The following is a 23,107-nucleotide window of genomic DNA, read 5'->3' as shown; positions in this document are numbered from 1 at the left end:
GTGGGCCTGGTCATAGTCGGATTTCGGCCATTTTTTATACCAATATAAAGTGAGTTCAGATAAGTATGTGAACTAAGTTTAGTAAAGATATATCGATTTTTGCTAAGGTTATCATATTAACGGCCGAACGGAAGGACAGACGGGCGACTGTGTATAAAAACTGGGCGTGGCTTCAACCGATTTCGCCCATTTTCACAGAAAACAGTTACCCTCATATAGTCTATGCCCCTACCAAATTTCACGAGGATACGTAAATTTTTGTTCGACTTATGGCATTAAAAGTATTCTAGACAAATTAAATGAAAAAGGGCGGAGCCGCACCCATTTTGAATTTTCCTTTTATTTTTGTATTTTGTTGCACCATATAATTACTGGGGTTGAATGTATACATAATTTACTTATATACTGTAAAGATATTAAATTTTTTGTTAAAATTTGACTTTTAAAAAATTTATTATTAAAAAGTGGGCGTGTTCGTCATCCGATTTTGCTAATTTTTACTTGGCACACATATAGTAATAGGAGTAACGTTTCAGCTTGATATCTTCAACGACTGCCAAAATACAGCTTGCTAAACTTTGAAATTACCTTCTTTTAAAAGTGGGCGGTGCCACGCCTATTGTCCAAAATTTTACTAATTTTCTATTCTGCGTCATAAGGCCAACTCACCTACCAAGTTTCATCGCTTTAGCCGTCTTTGGTAATGAACTATCTCACTTTTTCGGTTTTTCGAAATTTTCGATATCGAAAAAGTGGGCGTGGTTATTGTCCGATTTCGTTCATTTTAAATAGCGCTCTGAAATGAGTACCCAGGAACCTATACACCAAATTTTATCAAGATACCTCAAAATTTACTCAAGTTATCGTGTTTACGGGCGGAGGGACGGACATGGCTAAATTAATTTCTTTTTTCGCCCAGATCATTTTGATATATAGGAGTCTATATCTATCTCGATTAGTTTATGCCGTTACGGATTACCGTAATGCGAACAAATTTAATATACTCTGTGAGCTCTGCTCAGCTGAGTATAATAATACAGTCAGTTAGGAATGATAGAAATATATATTAGGGGGACTCATGTAACCGTATAAATGCCTTATAAAGTGTGTAAACGTATAAATTTATCTAGTTTACGCACGTGCTGTCAAATTTTGTATGAAAAATCATTTACACAATTTGTATAAATTTACGCGCACATTTCATTGTGTAAACGCGGTAAACTCAAAGGAATGCAACCTTGCGGACATTACAGCCGGCATTTTCATCAGAAATCTCCAACATCAGCAAGTAAAGGCGTTTTAGTTTTGATTTTTCACTTAATCTTGGTATTTTTTAATTTGTATAACAATCAAAAAATTTTTTTTGGCAATAATACAGCTGAAAAACAATCAAGTTTATCAAGAGTATTACTAGGTGCGTTCATATAACCGTGTGTGTAAATGGATATAATTTTACACCTTATAAGTTTATATGCTATCATGAGTCCCCCTATTGGGAGGGCGAACAGGTTTTTAGAGTTTTATTTGTTTGTTTTTGTGGAAGAACAGCGGATTGCTTAGCATCCTGGTATACCTTGTAAGTACATACAAATTTACTGGGGGCGAGCACTTGGCCTCTAGAAATATTGGTCTTTGGAAGGTGTGTAGTGGATCTATGCGTGCCTGGAGTATGCGCGCTGCGCTCTTTCGGAGCCTTTAAAGGGGACAGCAGTGGACGTTTTTTACATGCTTGCCAACTTTGAAAACATGCAAATCTTATTCAGATCTTATTTTTACTGTGAATGTGAACTTTCTAGCGTCGGGACGGCTAGCACGGCGTAGATGCAGTTTAATAGGCGGATAACAGTCTGGAATTATCTAGTGGCTATATATATTTTTGAAAACGAGTAGCTGCTGAATACTGTGCCCTTTTACTTATTTCTAACGGTTTTAACATAAAGCGTATTGAACTTCACCAGTGATATTAAGGCTAGGTACCATATATAGAGTTATAAACATTTTCTAAAAGTTTGCAGGGACATCCCCTTTCCTCTCTTAGTGTATTTGTCCCATGAATAGAGTTTACAGCAATTTCGAAAAAGAGCAATGGCATCGTATCCAACCACAATCCTCCCCTTTAACCGTTTTTAAAAGAAGTGATAACCTACGTGTATTTTATGTAGACGAATTATATTTCTTTTATAGGTAATACATAACAGTGACTCGTTCCTTCCCTGTGCCTGGAACCTTTTTCTTAATCGCAATAACTCTGAATATATTCACCTAAGACCATTTTTGGATCATTTCAAGGCTTTCTTTTATTTCTGATCCTTTCGCGGATAAATTTAGAACTATTTTGGTATCGTTTCGTGACTGTTTACTGCATAAAAGCAGCTTATTTGATTCGTCGCTTGGATTCTTCGCATGGCATTCCCGAAATACATGGCTTCAAAAAATAAGCACACTCATTCTTCCAACATATTTTTGTTCCACCCTAATGTGCATATGCCCATACGTGTATATATGTATTTAGAATAGATGAAATATATATCCATGCACTAACTGATTATAAGTAGGTTTAATTGAAAAGTGAGAAACGTTAATTTGAATTGACTACTGTGCTACATTCTTTTATTGGTTCATCAGTTAAATGCGATAAATTGTGTACATAAACAAAACAAACAAAAAGCAAACAGACAGACAAACATAATTACAATGACTTTGGAGTATTTCCCATTTATTAAGAATGTTCTGAATGTTGTTTTGCTCCGATGAAGTGATTTTTTTCAACATGAAAGATTATTTCTTGCAAGTTTTTCCATTTGTTGTTGTTATAATTTTAACCAAAATTCTGTTTTAGGCTTTGAAGTTATCTTACGTTGTGTTTTCTAAGTTTGAGACACGTTCGATATCTTTTTTAAATCCTGAACTAATTAAAATGACAAATCGTTTGCTGAGAAATGTGTAAAGCATATTTTTGTTCTTTTGTTATCGGGCCAACGAACTTACACAACTCTTTGATTTCTGTTCAAAATAATCGGAAGCTAAGATTATTTTTACTGATGCACAGTGAGTAATCATATTTTGTTGTTCTTTTTTCAATGACAGTCATTCTCCAAATGCGATTTAAAAATTTCCAGAAGTCACGATATAAAAAACTAAAATAAATACGATAATTCACCTCTCTGCTCTCCCAACCGCGCTTTATCAGAAAAATATGATTTTGGAGATTTTCAAAACCAAAAAAATCAATAAGAATTACTAACAACAATTTTTCAGTAAATGCAATTTTTAATTGAAAAAGACATAAAGCAGTCAGCCTAGTCGTTTCTTTTCAGTTCTGACTTTTTTATTTCACGTCTCAAATTTCAGGAAAAGCGAGTTTTTATGACAGTCATATTAGCGACTTTGAAGTAAAAGCCCGTTAATATTAAGCGCTGCTATTTGACATGGAGTTATGATTCCTCCTAACTCCCAGCTGCTTTGGCAAGTGGTTTCAACAATGTTGACAAGCAGTGCATGAAAAATAGGTCTCCGCCTTTAGTGAAGAAACAGCGCATTGTGGACCGTATAAATTTCGTTGGCCGTTTGCGTGTCAACTTTGAGACGGATTTTCCTGACTACGAGTAGTATCAACACTGACGTCCTTTAACTTTCCTCACGAGGAGTCGGATCCCACTGAGCTAGTCAGCAAGATAGCTCTGGATGCGAAGGGGCGGGAGATGCCACGTACCACGAAGCGTGGGGCAGTGGATACACAAACGAAAGGGGTGAGTCACTCTTTGAGAACTCTAAGAGCAGACAGGAGGGTCTGGACGTCACCCTGATCTTGGGCAGCGGGGAAACTATGATACAAAATTGGATGGTGCTTGATGACCACTATTTTTCGGATCATAGATTTGTCCGCTTCGACCTTGGTGGGGTGGCGGTCAAAACTGTCTGGCATAGGGACATTAAAAACGCCAACTGGCGCATCTACTGTGAGGAACTTCAAAAGAGGCTGTCAGGATTTAGTGTTCATATTCCCCAGAACTGTGCAGAGCTGGATAATATGGTTCACTCGTATACGAAGGCATGCGGGGAGGCTCTTGATAAGGCCTGTCTAAGAACGAAGTCTAGGGGTAAGAGCAAACCACCATGGTGACGCGCGGACCGAGATAATCTAAGTAAGGCTTGTCGGAAAGCATTCAATTTTGCTAAAGCCTCCAGGGAGGCTGAAAAATGGGACTAATACAAAATGATTCTCGGGGATTATAAGAAACTGTTAAGGTCATCGAAGAGGACGTCGGGATGCCTGCAAGGATCTGATGGGACAGGGACGGCTTCGGCGGAGGGCACCCTTTGCCTGCTCCTGAGTACGGACTTTCCGGGCGGTAGTGATGAAGTAATGAACTGGAGGGAGACTCATACTGGTGAACCGTATGTGAGGAAGTTCATTACTATGGCTAAAATTAAATGGGCTATAATGACGTTCAAGCCTTTCAAAGCACCAGGGCCGGATGGGTTGGCCCCGGTACAACTCCAGCAAGCAATCGAGCTGAGTTCTTTGTGGTTGTATGACATTTTCAAAGGAGTTTGTGCTCTTAACCATATTCCACAGGGTTGGAACGGTCACCTTTATACCAAAAGCTGGAAGGACTTGTCACGTGACCCCTAAAGACTTCAGACCGATTTGTGTGACATCCTTCGAGCTGAAGACACTCGAGAGATTAATGGACTCTACACTAAGGAAGTCCTTGGAGGGAAAGTTATCGACATTGCAGCATGCGTATATGAAAGGAAAGTCCACGGAAATTGCCTCGGTCGTCTCCCAGATCGAGAAATTCTTGGCGCATAAGGACTTCAGGCTCATAGCTTTTCTCGATATTGAGGGAGCTTTCAACAACGTTACGCCCTCTCCGATAACTGATGCACTAATCGGCTTGGGGCCGATACGAGGCTAGTGAAACTCGTTCAGAAGTTACTGCTGCCAAGAAAGGTGCATGCCGACCTCGCAGGCTCAACGGGGGTCAAACACATACGTAGAGGCACCCCACATGGTGGGGTACTTTCTCCACTTCTATGGGTTGCCACACTTATTGAGCTCTTGGTTCTTCTTGAGAAGGACGGTTGCGGCAAGGTAATCGCATATGCAGATGACCTCGCGCTGTTAGTTAGCGGGAAGTTTCCCTGGTGGAGAACTGGACCAGGAGTAAAGGTCTATCGGTCAATTCAGCCAAAACTGAACTGGTTGCAGCTACCGGTGCTAGCAGGTACTACCCTGACGCTGAGGGACTCTGCCAAATACCTAGGAGTAATTTTGGATAGGAAACTATACTGGAGGGAAAACGCTCAGGAGCGTGTGAAAACAGCAACGGTGGCACTCTACAGATGTAGGGGTGCTGTTGCGCGAAGATGGGGACTATCACCGGATATTATCCTATGGCTCTACACTGCTGTGGTTAGACCAATCCTTTTATACGGGGCATTGGTCTGGTGGACGAGCCTAGATACTAAATCAAACCTACGGACAATCCAGAAGGTAAAAAGTAGTGCTCTGGTCTGCGTGGGGGTACACTGCGCTCCACCCCTGCGAAGGCGCTGGACACTCTTTTTAATGTGTTGCCAATAGATTTAAAGGCCAAGCAATGTGCGGCCTATTCTGCTCTGCAGCTGCGAGAGTTATCCGGCTGGAGGGACAATGTGGATGGCCATGCAGCCCCCCTTAAGAATCTGGATTCGCCTTCGTAGGGCTATTGCGCTCCGACTGTCTTTTTCGATATGAAGTACGAGGTTGTTATCCAGGACAGGGATTATTGGTTGAGGGAGCCGCCGAACCTGAGCGATAGGCTGCAGATATATAGTGATGGCTCCAAACTGGATAATAAGGTGGATAGCGGTGTCTTTGCACTTCAACTAGGGTGGAATCTATCCTTTAGCCTACCCGATCATTGCAGCGTCTTTCAGGCGGAGGTAGCTGCTATTAACGAGGCCGTCGAGCACCTGACAAATGCTGTTCACGGCTATAACCAAATTTGTATTTACTCTGACAGCCAAGCTGCTCTAAAAGCGCTTGGATCGGTCTCATTCAAGTCCAGAACAGTAGAGAAGTGCCGCAAATCTCTCAACGAGATAGCTGAGCAAACTTCCCCAGCCGTTGTGCATGCCTCTCCTTATTCTTGGAAGGGAGGACATATCTCTGGTGGTTGTACTTATAACCGACCACATAGCAATCGGGAGGCATGCACAACAGCTGGGTGCTCCCTATAATGATAACTGCAGACACAGCAAAGTCGAAGAGGAGATAGAAACAGTCAAGCATATTCTGTGCGATTTTCCGGCGCTTTGGCACAAGAGAAAGGAAATTCTGGGATCTCCTTTCTTTGACGATCTTTGTGGTCTGGTTAACTTGGAACCTACGAAATCCCTGGCGTTTGCTAAATCGTCCTGTTGGTTTGAGTAGGGGAGAGATCTACGTGGTATCACAACGGGACCTTTACGGGCCTAAGTGCACTGGTGCTCGCACCGGTGGCCACTCTAACCTAACCTAACCATCAACACCAAGGGTTCGAATTATCTTTATGGCTATTTGCGAATTTAATACCTCTCACCACTCGCTTTCAATCACCTACCCGGTAGGCTGCAGTCCACACGTGACCCTTACACACTTGTGAACACGTTTAAATCGGCTGGCGCTTTGTGATACTACTGGATTAACAAAAGGCTTCCCTCTTTAAACCATGTAGAAAAGTGATCCAAGTTGTATGTAGAATGTTCTTGAGATGAGCAGAGCTAAGCTGCGCTAAACAGTCAAAGAAGTACCTGACCAGACTTGTCCTGTAAAGAAAGAGCTTAAACTTTCATAATTCTCTCCATTAATACTGCTCTGACATAAATCATTCGTTGGGATCCCCATACGTTCGCCGTATGCCCCAAACGGACAGCTGGTTTAACACGATCTGTTCAGTGGCAGGGAGATATATCGCCATTCTGATTCATAACCAGCTCGTTTATTTCTTCCGTCGATGTAGTGTTCCTGGATATATCTAAGCCGTAGAACTTTCCACATTTTAACCACCTCCTACTTTATAAACATAGAAGGCAGCTATAGCTCTCCTAGTTCAGTTGTGGAATTGTTAACTGGAGAGTCGATGTATTTACACTCTCCTGAAAATTTAAGCCTCACTCCATTCAGGCGCGGTCTGAAAGAAAGGGGTAGTTCGATAGCAAATCAATAATCTTTTGATAGCATTTCGTTAACTTTTCGATAGATTTTCGAACAAAAATAGCCAACTTTTCGATACAAATTGATAAGTTTTTGATAAAATGTCGATAACTGTTCTATAAATAAATAAAAACTTTTCCATAATGAATTGAAAGCCCCTCTACAACAAATCGATAACTAATCGATAACAGACTGTTAACACTTCGATAGCAAATTGATAATCGGCTTTGACTTTAAATCTTTTATTTCCTCGCTCCTCCTTCCACTATTTATCTCGTGGTTTTATTCGGCCTCGAACAAGTTTGCAACTCTGCCAAACACCATCGGAACGATTTTTGCCACTTAAGCTTAAACGAAGAATACAGAAAAAGAAATACTTCGAAGGCAAATAAAAAATTTACTCATTCTTAATATCAAATTTGAATTAACAAATTTGAATTCAAGGACGTATTCTTCTATCCTCTTTTTTCAGACAAATATATTTATGAAATGTGAGTTGATTGTGATTTCCTGCAGAATGACTGCCATTATTTTAGCCAAGTACTAAACATTAGATGCGAGTAATTGATGTCGTTATGCCATTATTGTTAGCAAATCATCAGACGAGTATTGGTGCTGCTCAACTCGCGTACGGCATGTTCCTGGACTACAACAATATTTACGTGATGAATAGATTAAATGCCGATGATGAGCCGGAAAGCAAATATCTCAATGAACTGTCAACAAAAAAGACCACTGAAGATGCTAAGAAACGTTCGTTTATGGGTGAGCCGAGACCGACGGCATCCACTTCCTCCCTAGAATTATTTGGATATCAGCAAAATTGTCATTCATTTCAACAAAATTATATGCAAAACCAAAATTTAAAAGCCGAACAACAAATGTTGCAACCAGGCGATGATGCTGGCACAAATACAACACCGTTGCAGCATTTAAATAATTTATTTGGCTTAAAAGTTCCTTTGACAGCATCATCCCCCTCAGGCTTTTCCTCAAGCGGAATGCTCGATACGAATAGTTTACAATATTTTAGTGCTGCAATGCAGTCTGAGCGTGAGCAATATGAGAAAATATTCAGAGAATTCTATGGTGGCGAGAAAATAGCGCCAAAGTTGGGAAAATGCTACAAAAAAGTGCACCAACAACAACAACTATCAATGTGTACCGGTGACGTCATCACTACTGATTTGCAAAGTAAATTGTTTCAAGCGCCTACATCTAATGCTTTAACGCCAGCAACACAAACAACAATAGCTACCGGAACAAAAGATTCGGTGCTTTCAACGCTGATATTTGAAGGTGATATGCGTAATTCATCAATGAATATCCTCGATTCGGGGCACGCAGGTTTATTAGCAGCAACGAGTAATGAAATAAGATATGCTGCGCCAAAATCGCCTGCAGCTTCAACAAATATGTCGACTATAGCCACTGTTGCAGGTAAAAGCCGAATCAAAGCTAGAGAACCACTGGTAGCGGTAGCAGAAAAGTCAAAATTGGTAGCAGTGGAGGCGGCAACAACGATTCAGCCGTCAGCGATTGCCAGTCAAAACAAGCGAAGCACAAAAGGCAGCATGCAAAATTTTAATGGTTAGTACACAATTTGTTACCTACACGTATATTTGTATGTATATATACACAAGGGCAATTCCACAAAACACTTACCTTTTGTCAACGCCTTTCTTTTATACTTGCAAAAAGGTGCGATAATTAATCGTAGCGGAGTTTACCTCGCGAATATCACTGCAATTTTAACATCCGTTTCTGCCATTCAAAACAGGTTCCAAAAATTTTCACTAATTTTTTCTTCCATCCAATCTTAGGTTAGGTTAGGTCGGGATATCTTTGAAACAATTTGCCGACAATTTTTCTGAATTTGGAAACTACATCGGGTTTTGATAAATTTTTGGCAAAACATTAAGGAAAAATAATTCATTAAACATTTTATTTTCTGTTCTTTATTTCAGAGTTTATAAAAGTTAAAACAAAAGTTTAAATATTTTTTCCTTCGTTTTTCTTGTGTCCGTTTTGTCGTTTGGTTGGGATTTCATTTCGGTCGGCATTGAAGAATTTCCATAAATTGGACCATCTTTTTAAAATCAGCTTTGGAGCAAATCTGTTGATTGAAGCGGGTGGGGTTTCATATCGTTGATGATATAATTTACCTGTCGAATATAAATACCATAGATACATATAAAGAAAACTGTAATTGTCAGACCTCTTATTTCGAATTTATTAATTTTTTTCCCGAAAATACTTAAAATATTGTGACGAATATTAATGACACTAAGTGATACTCACATCACTATACTGATACTAAGTAAATAAAGCCACAACAACAATAAAGCAAGCAGTTACTTATATATACATAAACTAATCAATCATTATGTCTACATGTATGTACGTACACGCATCGGAAAGAAACGCACAAACGCATGCATTTATCTTATCTCAGATGCTCACAAAAGTAGGCAATCATTTGTGCAAGTATCACACACATATCCATGCGCATGTGAGAAGCTATAACGTACATCTGTAGTTATAGCTGGTAATTTTATAGCTGGTAACTAAGTTAAATTCTAGAAACGCCTAGAAGTATGCGAACAAGGAAATCACAGAGTATAAAAGGAGGTAAAGCTGAGAATCAGTAATCAGTTTGATTTAAGCACGCTATCTGTTGAGAAGTAGAAGTGTTATTGTGAAAGTAGTCTAATAAAGACCATTTTGCATTATTGAATATTGGAGTAATTTATTCAACAGTTTAGTGATTCGAACGTTAGCAGAAGGTTGAAAATAAGCGGAAGTGCACTAAATTCGTTAAAATATCTTAAATCCTGTCTAGCATACCCATAAGCACATCTTTTTAACAGCTCTTCACAATGAGCTCTACATATAAAGGGATTTCATCAAAGATATTATTATACTTAAATCCGACTAACTCGATCATAGATGCGTTTATTAGTAATATATAAGGATGGCCCCAAAAATATCAAAGGAATGAAGTTTTTCGATCTTACCCCTTGAAGAGGCAATACTATGATCAACAATATAACAATATGTGTCCTCATAGTCAGAACATTGACGTCCTATACATATGACCGTAGTATTGCCACTTAAGGCCGGGCTTTTAGTGCGAGTTTAAACTACAGTTAAAGTTGGCTAGAGTTTAACCTTGCCACTTTGTTCGATAATAGAAAGTTTTGCTGCTCATCTCAGTTTAAGCGGTCGAAGTGGCTGGGTTAAACTCTTGCCAACTTTAACTGTGGCTTAAGCTCACACTGAAAACCCGGATCTAAGAGGGTGAACCTGAAAAATAATTTAATTTAGGTTTTTGAAGATCACTCTAATGTATATAACTACATGTGCATGTTCACATACTTGAGCTATTATCCACTTGACTTTAATAATTTAATTCGTAGAAAAATCAATTATTCAACTTAATTCGTGAGCTCAAAACTATAGCTCAAATATATTTATGTATATGTGTGTCTATCAAAAAATCTATGCATTCTATAAAATTTAACAATGTAGCCTAGAATTGGCTTATTAAAATACAATTATCTTTTTATACATTCATAATTAATGCAATATGTAAATGATGTTATGCGAATAAGATTCAGACTTGCCAAAAGTAATAAAATGAAGCAACAAACTTTTTCGCCAACACACATATGTATGTACATCTGTATTTGTGTACGTGAGTATGCATAAACAAGCCCTGTAGGAAGTTTTGAGACAAATCAAATTATATTATTTAAATAATAATAAGCTTATTTTGCATATCGCTCATTTGCTGCAACGTCGTCATAACTCAAAAAACACGACTTTTGAGTTAATAACATATAAACGTACCCAATATCATGATCTATGTTGTATAAAAAAATCTTCATGATCAGTTAAAAATTTAGCACGTGATATAAAAATGAAAATATGCCTTTATATGCGCAACATATGGCAGTTAAAATCTTTAAATGGCTCTCCTGAAAAATTGTGTTTTTTGAGTTATGACGACGTTGCAGCAAATGAGCGATATGTAATTTTCAATAGACGGTTTGGAAGTACAAACCCTTTTTTGTTCGGTCATAACGTCAATTGAACTTATGACCACTTCAAATAGCCCCAAGGCCATCTTAAGTTATGACTATATGAAGTGGTCATAACGTCAAATTTAAAAAGGTTACAATGTCAACGATGCAAATATCATACTATGATCACTCTGCGTTTCGGTAATGGTCATAAAGTCAACTCATATTTTCTTTTATATTTTGCACTTTTCAAAATATTAGCATATGGTGAACTAACAGTTATTTTTTGTTATTTTCGATATATATCTTTGAAATAAGAAGAACTTATTCAACTTAAAGCCTAACAAAAATTTCGAATGAGAAATCCTCTTTCGAATACAAAAACCTTTGTTCGGGTTTTACTCCAATGGGAAATCGGATAAAAAACTATACCAAATTAACGTCTTATTCAGCCCAAATGCATTTTTTATGTTTTTGCTATGGTAGCAATTTACTAAAAATATAACTATAGTCTTTTTACATAACGCCAAGCGGGTATTTCTAGAATGCCCATTCTGTCAAATTCTAAAAGGTCATAAAGTCAATAGTTCTTCGGGGCACATTAAAAATATTGGTTCATTTAAGCTTATTGAATAAGCACAAGAAAAAATTGTATAAAAAAGTGTTGATGTAGCGAACTTGTCGAAAGAATGTCGACTTTTCTTTTTGGAGTACCCTCGCATTTATTTGCTGAAATTCGATCGACGAGCATCAAACGTAAACGGTAATTTTAACTGATCCGGTTTTATCCTAGAGGGTAACTCCTTTACAAAAATGTGTCTATATATGCATATGTGATTGCAACTAACAATCAGAAATATGAAACAAAAAACAAAAAAAAATAAAAAATAAAAATAAAATCAAAAACGAATGCGAAACATTTGTTAAGTTTGCGTGTTTAAAAATTATTAATATTATGCCATTTATAACTTGAAGGGCGGTGCAGGGGATTAGAGAATATCACGAAGTATCTAACTCTCAAAGACGGAATAGACAATGAGCCGGTGGGGATACACATCGAAATAGTCAGAGACGTTAATTAAGAACCCAGACTATGTAGTGTGATGTCCGGTCTGGTGAATCTACATTTATTTCTATATCTATATGTAAATATGTTTGCATGCACCAAATGGTTAGCGAAACGCCCAACAGGAGCACAAAAGAAGCCAAAGCTTTGATATGTATACATACATACATATGTACATACATACATAGAAGCAAAGATGCTCGTAAAACTAATGATTGGCAGAATGAACTCTATAATGCGAAATTTTGATATACATATTTACATACTCCAGTTTATGTATGCATGTTTGTATGTCTGCATGGTGTTATAAACACCTCGCACGCTTAAAACCTAAATCTATATGAATATTTATGCATCTTTTATATATTTTGTTGTATCATTTATTGCTTTTTAAATATTTTTATTCATAAACAACTGCACTTTTATTCGAATTTTATTATTATTTAATTGTGGAATTTTAACTTTAGAATTTTGTATTGCCAATAAGTATATTCTCTTTGAAAGCATATTATGTATGTAATTATGTACATTAGGATGGTTGGTAAAACAATAACAAGGTGAGAGACATAAAAAAAATTTTGGTCCTGATTGGAGACGGTTAAGTCGTGCTGCAGAGTTGGAAAAATTCACAATATTCTATGAATGCCAATTCGGATCTAAATTTAAATATTTATGATGTGCGAGCATAGTACAATCGATTATTCGATAAATAAAAAAAATGTTTTACTTTATAATTTTTCATAGAGTTTTTACCCCTGAGCGCAAGGTTTCAACCTTATCCAATCGGGGCAATCGCATGAAATCTTCCTCTTCTTATTACAATTTTCTAAAACGGCAAATACTTTTGTTGGATATCTACTACTATAATTTCCGTCTTTCAGTGAGTTCTACAGCTCCGGCTCACGCTCAATTCTCACGGGAATGCTCTGGATCATTGAGAGACTTGAGAAGCAGATGTCGTGAAATTTTCGAACACGTGAAATGTGATAGGCAGATCTCGCTGCTGTTTTTCAGTTAACTCATACGGCGAAAAGCTAAGCAGCGACATTTATTTTTGAAAAAGTAGGTATATTAAAGGCCGCGTTGCCAACATAAAAAGAAGTAATTAACAAATTGAACCAGACTTCTATCTGGATTTATCTGGCTCAAATCGTTGTTGTTGCATTTACATGCAAAGTTATTTATCTGGCTCAGGATTTTGCCACCGGATGATAGCTAATATCTCTTTCACTTCTTTTTTAAATTGTTTTTCATTGCATTTGTGGTTTAAAGAAGTTCTCCCAAGGTCTTTCTTGCTCTTATTTTCATTTTGCTAAATTCTTTATTCTTAAAATTTTTGAAACACTAAAGTTTAAGCTGCTTTCGTTTATTGCATGAAAACATATGATGCAGATTTATCATAATTTTTCAAATACGAAATTGTCAAATTCTTCATGAAAGAGTCCTTAAAAAGGCCATCCCCTCAAGAACAACAAGTTTTTATCGAGTCTCCGCGAACAATTTATCATTATGATTTCGATTGAATTCAACCCAAATTAAAATATTCCAGCATTTCCGGTTGACTGGGATATATTTCTACGAATGTTCTAACTTTGTACAAAACAACGTTAAAGCTTAGGTGTAATAAAAGTTTGATCTCCATGTTCCATTAAGCCAATTAATATACAGCTTCTATCAAAGTTTCGGGAGTGTTTAGCTTCAGGTTCGGTTGGAAACTATTCGACAATATTTTGAACTTATTTAATTATTCGACTTCTGAAGCGGTACGTTTCACTAATCTGTCTTATGAATACACTCAAATTTTGAATAAAAATAATTGGCGTTTTTCAGTACGAACAATACTGCCATCCTTACCAAAAAGGCAGTAAAATTCAGTGACTGCCTTTTAGGAATTTTGATGCAGATACGTTTTTGCATTTTATAGCTTTTTTTTTGCTAAGAACGACAGAACAGTAGATGGTACATCTTAACACTTAAGTGTACACTAACCATTGTAAATTTTACCAAGTAGCGGAACTAACAGCTGATCGGTGAAAATTCGCACATTCACACGCACAGTTCTCGACTCAGTTTCAAAAAAAAACTTTAGATCATTTAATTCAAATTTTAAAGTGAGATAATCCTTACAAATTTATGTATACAGAATATATATGGCGTTTTTGTTGTTATTAAAACAATAGTTTTATTTATATTAAAGCTTTTATGATTTGAACTGTCGTTTGTTTCATAATGCAATGAGTGCGCTCGTAATCCTCAACTGGTTAGTAAAATATTCAAATAAGTTGGTTTCACAGCGAAATGAGAAGCTTTACTCTCAAAATAAAAGAACACACAGTCCACTCAAACAACATATACTAAACCTATTACAATTAACTACTCACTCTCGGAACCACTAAAGCTTAGATAACGCTGTTGTTGCGAAATTTTTTTATAATCCTTGCAAATTTAGCCGAACTGTTGTCTTTTTGAATTCGATTTTTATAATCCATATGTTAATCGCTGGGCCCTCAAAAATTCTACGATTTAAATCAATGTTCTTTTGAGCTCTGCAATTTGTTTCACATATGTATGTAGCTATTCCTGCCACACAGCTTGTGGCCCCTTAAAGTATGCTTCTTGTTTCACCAAGCGATGAAAGAAATGACTATGTTTAAAAGTAAACAGAACATTATTACAAGGAATAATAATGAAAAATTTATTCAAAAAAATTTCCAGCATTTGCAAGGATAAAAAAAAAAAATTTTGCAATAATAACTTCAAATGAAGGGGGGTCTTTTGCTACTTTATTGTTTTATATCGCATACACACCCCTACAAAATTTATTACTGTATTCGTAACGAAATGTATTTCATACATCTTCATTGATAGGGCTAAATTATACAAGAATAAAATGAAGTGAAAATATTTCTTAAGAAATCCCGCGCCTTCGCATACAAACAGATTCTATGCAACGTTCATGTTTTTGTTGTTGTCGTAATGGTAATTTCTTCTGCCAATTTCCATGTGTTCGACTGCTAAAATTGGCCCAAATAACATGCATAACAGATGTGAAGTTGTTGGTGTATTAACAATTCAAAGGAAACGTGCGTACACGACAAATTATCTTCATAAATAATAGCGCCAAAATAAATCGTAAAAGAGTTGGACGATTACGCTCTGTTCATATGCAAAAGGCTGCTGCTGTGAGGTTGCTAAGTTGTGAGCCACCGGATGGCTATTAAATAAAAGCGGGTAGACCGTAGCCAAAGACGACGGCCAAGTACCTACGAATATTGGCTGGAGCGATCAAGCGGCGATGTTTGCCCAAACCTGTTATTAGCATTTCCGCTTTTTATTATTATTATCCATGTTTCGAACTGTTTTCTAGAACTGAGCCAATCATTTTCAAAGTCATAAGGAATCGAATACGAACAAGGAACTGTTTTCGTACAACTATTTGCATGTGTGTATGTGTGTGTGTGCATTTGTTATAGAATCAAACAATCAGTTATTGAGAGAATTATGGCAAGTAAAATGTTTATTCAAATTAAAATGGCAAACACAAAAAAAGATAATTGAGATAAATCGCTTATTTCTATTTGATTGCACAGACAACCTTGATCATCCTCTGAAGAAATTTCTATACATAATTTTTTATTAATAAAATTTATTTGTGTTTGTAACTAAATGACATGAAATGTTGCACCAACAAATTATAAAATCATTCGCATGAAAAAAGGTGAAGGCAACAACAAAAATCGTTTCATAATCTCTGAATGAACCGCACACCGCATCAATTCATTCTGGGAGCGTTAAATTATGATGTCGGCCCATATATTTGATAATGGCTTCTACGGCTGCAGCGGCAGCACTTTTAGCTCAGTCGTTGCGCCCTAATATCCTCGACTGCGCTCATGCGTCGCGTAGGCTAAGCATCAGATCGAAACTTTTCAAGCCGTCAATATTACCTTCACTTTCAACACCATTCATTCAACCGGTTCGTAATTCTTGTGCATTGTGTTATGTCATGTTGATGTATGCTCAAACATACACACACACATTCGCATATATTGTTATGTATGAACGTCTGTATAGAGTCCTGCCAATTCGCGCTTAGCGGAAGGTACAATCCATTTCAAAGTTGAAAGCGGCGCCGTGTAATTAATTTGAGTAGCGCGCTAAAATAAAAGCTAATTTGATTTTGACGTCTTCTGACATCTACATATCCTTGTGTGCTTATGATTACTTTAGCTCTATACGCTCGTACGTAAGTAAAAATGCGTGGATATGCCATTTTCATAGCCATTTAACGCTAATGGATTTATGAAACACCTGGTTTAAGTTTTACAGCTTTTATGAATTGGCTAAAAAGCAGCCCAGCATCATAATTAAGTTTTATTCAATGACTTTAAACATTTTATTGGCTCCATTTTTAATAAGCGAACGCAAATTTACTCTCAATTGAAAACAGCTAAAATATTTTAATTGCGAATAGTTGGTTGTTACGATGGCATCAGAGCAAAACAGGTGAACAAGCTTGTCAGTGAGTAATCAGTTCGATCTGAGATGGCTAAGCAGCGATAAGCGTGTTCATAGATTTTGCTCTGAACAAGTTCTCCTAGTTTTTGTATTTGACTGGGTACAATAGGGTTTTGCTTACTTATTTTTGGACTTTTATACAAACAACTAGCAGGGTCTTAAAAATTTTATATTTTTGAAAGCAGAATAATTAGTTATGCATGATAGTTGTTGTTGCTTTACGGGAAATGCCCTTTATTGCTTAATTAATGAAAACATTTTTAAAGCAATTTCTCATTAAATAATATAAATCATTAGTGTTTCATGTAGCGTTAAATAAAGCTCTTGTCAAAAACGATTTTTCTTGTTCTTAGATTCATCCTTTTATTAGACCTGTCAATCTATTTTGCATATCAACTTATTGCTAGAGTTACCCTAAACGTTTTTTATATAGGGTTTAAACTAAACTTTAAATTATCTTATGCTAGTTAACAGCTCGGCTAACCTAACAATCGATCGACAGCAATCATATCAAAAAGACTGCTTAGCTTTAATTTAGTTCCAAAATGCACCGTCACGTGCTGTTTCCACTTATGCCGGAATTGTTCTCTTCACTTTGCCAACTTCGGATACGATGAGCCTCTACTACGCCGTCGTATGAAAATTGTTTAACTGACAATTTTCAATGTGTCGAATAAAGTATCGATCATTTCCTAAAACCTTGTGCATAACATAAGAGCCTTTGTGTTGATGCACACATTTTTAATTAACTCTTACACTCGTGTTAGTTATAAAGTTGTTTGAACCTACTTCATACTTCCTAGTCCCAGAACTTATTGTGGGCCAGAGCACTGAAGGCGTATTCACATCGAACAAGATTCGGATGGGAGTATTCTGATAAGAGCTATGAATCTAATTGAATTAAAAGCCTATTCGACTTCCACCAGGCCTTTACACCAATCGAAATGGTGTACGGGGTCAGCTATTTTCCCCAACATCTTCTTAAAGATTCTATTCACCCGATGCATTTGTCCGTTTGCCTTAAGTGATGCGACGGCCACCTTCACGTGGCCAATATTCTGTTCAGATAATAAGTCGATCACTAATTATGCGCCTTGGTTGGCTATTATAATTAAGGTATTTCTCAAGAGTAGCAATTACCTTCTCTAGGGCTAGCAGAGTTAGTTGGAAAAAGTTTCACAAACTTGGTAAAAGCAACAACTATAAAAAAATGTGCTTCCGTTTCTCAGAATGAAGCGCTGTTGCACGTTGGGTTCCAAGGGACTGCCTGTAATATAATGGAATATTTTTGGCCTCTAGCTACCTCTCAGCTTAAAATTTATGCGAACTTTCTGAAAAGAAGCCAAGATGAGTATTTCGTGAGAGAGGAAATGGATCTCGGCTGTGGCACGGGTTGTCTGTTTTCATCAATCTTGTTACTACAAAAATAACTTAAACAGCACAAAGAGAAAAATCCAAAGAGTAACGAGTGGTATATCGTAAACTAACAGTTAAAGATTGTAGCTTTGCAGGATTATGGTAATCAATTTCCTTTTAATATGAACTAGCCAATGTACTTCAAAACTATTTCAGAAACTAAAAATTGTATCCACAATATTAGATTGTAGCAGTAAGAGTTAAAGATATCATCCGATCAAAACGAAATTTTATTTTGATCTCTAAAGTAACATTGTAAATCCCTGAGATCTTGGTGAAGAATTTTTTCTCTAGTACAATAAAACTGGACCCCAGTGTTCCACATGAACTTTGGGCATTACTAGTCTTAGCAATATTTGATTAAAATAATTTGTTAAAAATAAACGATTGAAAGAACTATAGTTGTACTATGGCGCTATTGTGAATATTTGATTAGAACTAACACTGCATTACCGGCAGTTACTAGCATTCGCCAGATGGCAGCGCAAGCGCATGTAATTTGATTGATAGAATAGCTGATTTCTGTTGATATTTGATATGAGACTTTTATATTTGTTGGGCAAGGTGCGCACGGCTCCGGCTCGTATCATTAATTACGTCTGTTAAGACTCTTTGATAAGACTCTAATAAGATTTTTGGTTAGTGATTAAAAGGCGAAAATCCAATTTCCCAGAAGGAATTTTTCAAATAACGGTTTCGAAAACGTTTTCATCATCATCGCGATTTCTCTTAACTCACAAAGTACTATTTGTCAATATTCACTTGCTTTTTACGTGTATATTGTTTTTATAAATTGTAATCCGATAATTTTATAAAAACAAAACTAATGTAAAACACTACCGATCCAGTTGTGAAAATTCCTATAACAATAAGATTCCAGGATTTGGTTTAGGGTTGCGCCAAAATTTTGAGATAGCAGAAAGATAGGCGAGATCCTGCACCCGATACTAATATTGTATAAAAAATTACCTACGTTAAAACAACAAATAATTATTCAAGGTTAGAATCGAGCTCAAGGCCAGAACAATAATTTTTTTCTAATGATAATTATTGTTATTTTTTAATTTTTCTAAATTTGAAAAATTGTATTTTGTTTTTGGAATAGTAAGTAGAAAATTTTTTTCAGACAACCTGCCATAGCTGCGCAGATAGATCCAATGGATTATCATTAGAAAAAAATTATTGTTCTGGCCTTGAGCTCGATTCGAACCTTGAATGATTTATCAATAGGCCGATAAAAACAAAAACAATTGCAAAAAATAATTATAAAAACTCCCGAAATTGGGATGAATAGATATTGACGGCTCGTTTAACTGATTTTTTTTAATTTTCCTTGTGCTTTTTTTGTTTCACAACTACATTTGTACCTACATATGCACGTATGTATATCTGGTTCATCTTGTTTGCATGCGGACTTTTTAGGAATAATTTTCCCACACTTTGCACAATTTTAGCAAACGATGCCTACACATTGTTAACCACGAACGTTTACGCCCTTAAAACTCGGACCGATAAGTTATTTCAAATATTCATTATCACAGTTAATGATGATTATGATGTTGAGAGTCATTTTGCCACCACGCTAACACAACTTTTTGCATATTCATATATGCATGTACATTAGGGTGGTTACAAGGTATATGGTGAATTTTAGTTTATGTTCTATCTTTCGGGGCACCCTCCTAAAATATGCCAATAGATCAGAAAATGATTATTGCAAAGTTTCACGTCAATCCGATAATGTTAACACGTGCCTCATTGAGGTCAAAGTTAGGAGAAACAGCGATTTTTCAGAAAAAATTTTAGTGTATATCATTCGATAGGTAACCCTGATCGGATAAATGCCAAATACTGCCAAAAATAACCGTTTTATAAAAATATTATCAAAATTAATACAAATAAAATTAACTATCGAATGATATACGAGTGAAGTTCCTGGCATAAATGGTTTCGCTTTTACTGACGAAACACTAAATTTTTTTCTGAAAAATCGCTGTTTCTCCTAACTTTGGCCTCAATGAGGCACGTGTTAACATCATCGGATCGACCTGAAACTTTGCAATAATGATTTTCTGATCTATTGGCATATTTCAGGAGGGTGCCCCGAAAGATTGAACAAAAATTAAAATTCACCATATACCTTGTAACCACCCTAATGCACATATATACAAACATAAGTTCCATAAGTAAATCTTTGTCCATGTATGTATGTGAGCGCATAGTTGAAGCGGCATCTTTTGGGGCGTTGTTGTTGCTTTTCTCATATATAAGATTGCCTGATTCCTGTTTGTATGCAAATTGGTTGACCTTCATTTGTTTGTCCAGCGAATTTTGGAGGTGTAACTCTCTAATAAAAACACCTCGAATGCGAAGTTAAACAACAATTCTGCGAAACAATGCTTTTAAATTAATTTTTTGAGCTTTTCGTCATCACCGAAGAGTGAATAGTGTTCATAACAGCTCGGATGTATGTAGACGTTTTCTTTCTTTTAGTAGTAAAAAACTCCAGAGCTTTATAAACGGTGGGAAAATCACCCACCAAAGTCTCAGGGCCTTTCCTCAAATGTGGTTACAATTAGCTAACGGATGTTGTTAAGTGTCGGCAGATAACTTTGGGGAAAGTTGTAGAGACAATTCACTTACGACAAGGAATAGGAACAGAGTAACGTCCTTGTAATGCAAGTATTTTTAAGATTTCCAGCGCATTCAATACCGAACAGTTTTTTACAGCTCTGGGATTTCGGGACTCGAAAAATTGTTATTTCGGAATGCCGGCATATTTACAGCAAGAACAGTTTTATAGTTTTATTACAAAAAGTACTTAGGTCCACTTGCAAAGCGCCAAGTTATTTTTTAGCTCAGAGTTAATCTAAAAAAAAATTGTTAAAAATTTATGAGTTTAGCCCCTCATGTCAGGTTCTATGTTAAAAAGCTAATTTGCCGTTTAGTAAGTGGACCCTAACAGCATATATCGAAACTCTTATTGTTGTAATCAATTAGAAAGGTATTGAGTTCCGTGATTGCCCAAAGTAGCCCAAAGCGTGTTAATTTTGTGGCTTATTGGGATGTTAAGATATTCTTAGAGATAGTAAACTATGAGGAGACCTTGGGACCAGCATCTTCTATAATTTTCAGGTTGCTGCACAAATCGATGGGATCTACATTCGACTCCGAACGGGATCTGCTAAAGCAGATGATGGGATCTTCGATGTGGCAGGCCTATCTTCATGAAACATTTTAAAAAGAAAAACAAAAAACATGCTTTTACTGCAAATTGTTACTTACTAACTTACTTAATTGGTGCTTAACCGTTTAACCGGTTATGGCTGTCCAATCATGCGCGCCAGTCGCTCCTTCTCTCTGCCAACCGGTGCCAACTGGTTACACCAAGGGAGTTTAAATCGTTTTCCACCTGGTCCTTACAATGGAGTGGGGGCCGCCCTCTACGTCTGCTTCTATAGGCGGGTTCCAATAGAAACACTTTCTTGGCCGGAGCGTCATATTTCGTTCGCATAGCATAGCCTAGCCAGCGCAGCCGCTGCGTTTTAATTCGCTGGACTATATTGATGTCTGCGTAGAGCTCGTACAGCTCATCTTTAAATCTTCTTCGGTACTCGCCATCACCAACGCGTAGAGGTCCATAAATCTTACGAAGAACTTTTCTCTCGAACACTCCCAGAGCCGTTTCATCTGATGTTGTCATGGTCCATGCTTTTGCACCATATAGCAGGACGGGAACGATAAGTGACTTGTAGAGTATGATTTTATTTTGCCGAGAGAAGACTTTACTTTTCAATTGCCTACCTAGTCCAAAGTAGCATTTATTGGCAAGATTGATTCTTCGCTGGATTTCAGTGCTGATGTTGTTGCTAGTGTTGATGCTGGTTCCCAAATAAACGAAGCCTTTTACTATTTCGAAATTATGGCTGCCAACAGTAGCGTGGTTGCCAAGGCGCATATGCGCTGATTCTTTGCTCGATGACAGCAGGAACTTCGTTTTGTCCTCATTTACCATCAAACCCATCTTTACCGCTTCTTTTTCCAGTTTGGAGTAAGCAGAGCTAACGGTGCGGGTGTTAAGGCCGATGATATCAATATCATCAGCATACGCCAGTAATTGTTAGGTTGGTGTTATTTTAAGCAGGGATTTATGTATCTCCGATAATCCCACTTTCTGCATTTAGGGCACACCTTAACTGACCACCGCCACATATATTTCGCTCTCGACGCCACGTCCCCATAAAATTTGATTTTTGAATCCCAAACGAACCAAGTGGATATTGTATCGTTGCAAGATGGTGGAACTACCGGAAAGAGCATCTGTGGCAGATTATTTACGGTGTGGATTTTGGTATGTTTAAACATAAGATTAGGAGCGGGACTCCTGGATAACCTTGAGGGGATTACGTAGAAGGGTGTAATGTGTCCGCAACGCTGAGATAGAGCCCTTCAAAGAATAATGCTCCATTGAGGTGCCTGAAATATGAGGATATCCCGGTTGCATAGGTATATGCTTCACTTCCGGCGAAGGTCGGAGCAGGATTCTTTCGTTCGGCAACTCAGCCACCTATTTTAAGGGCTGGTCTTCCAGTTGTTAAACTATTTGTCACTCGAGAGCACGAAATTCGTGTTTCGTGCATTTATTGACATTTAAAGAGCCTTCCACAATGTCATGAGATGGGGAATGAAGCTTGCAAAAAAAGTGAAATAGCGGTCGCCTTTGAACCGCGGTTGAGCACGACCTGCTTCAGAATCTTGAGGGTAGGGGCTGGCAAGTGGTGGCTTGTGTAATCCTTGTCAAGGAGGTTTTTGGAAACATTGATAGACTTTTTACAGGAATAGCTGGGTGTTGTGACCAGTTCCATTGAATTATCAGAAATAGCTGTCAACACTGGAAAA

At 37.1% G+C, this 23,107-nt stretch overlaps 1 protein-coding gene across 2 annotated transcripts in view; it reads left to right on the top strand.

Annotated features, from left to right (window-relative positions):
- The first annotated feature begins 7,758 nt into the window (after nucleotides 1–7,758).
- Nucleotides 7,759–23,107, top strand: part of nub (nubbin) — a 110,842-nt gene continuing 95,493 nt past the window's right edge. For both annotated transcript variants that reach the window (XR_010949984.1, XM_067768917.1), the window contains exon 1: nucleotides 7,759–8,773. Coding sequence is in view for 1 of the 2 variants with exons in the window: in XM_067768917.1 (XP_067625018.1) it covers nucleotides 7,759–8,773 (1,015 nt within the window). In the remaining variant the exon portion in view is untranslated. The remainder of the gene's footprint in view (nucleotides 8,774–23,107) is intronic.

The sequence above is a fragment of the Eurosta solidaginis genome, chromosome 2, assembly GCF_040869045.1.
Source record: "Eurosta solidaginis isolate ZX-2024a chromosome 2, ASM4086904v1, whole genome shotgun sequence".
Lineage (NCBI taxonomy): Eukaryota > Metazoa > Arthropoda > Insecta > Diptera > Tephritidae > Eurosta > Eurosta solidaginis.
Note: the sequence above shows the minus strand (reverse complement) of the source record. Positions and strands in the feature narration are given on the sequence as shown.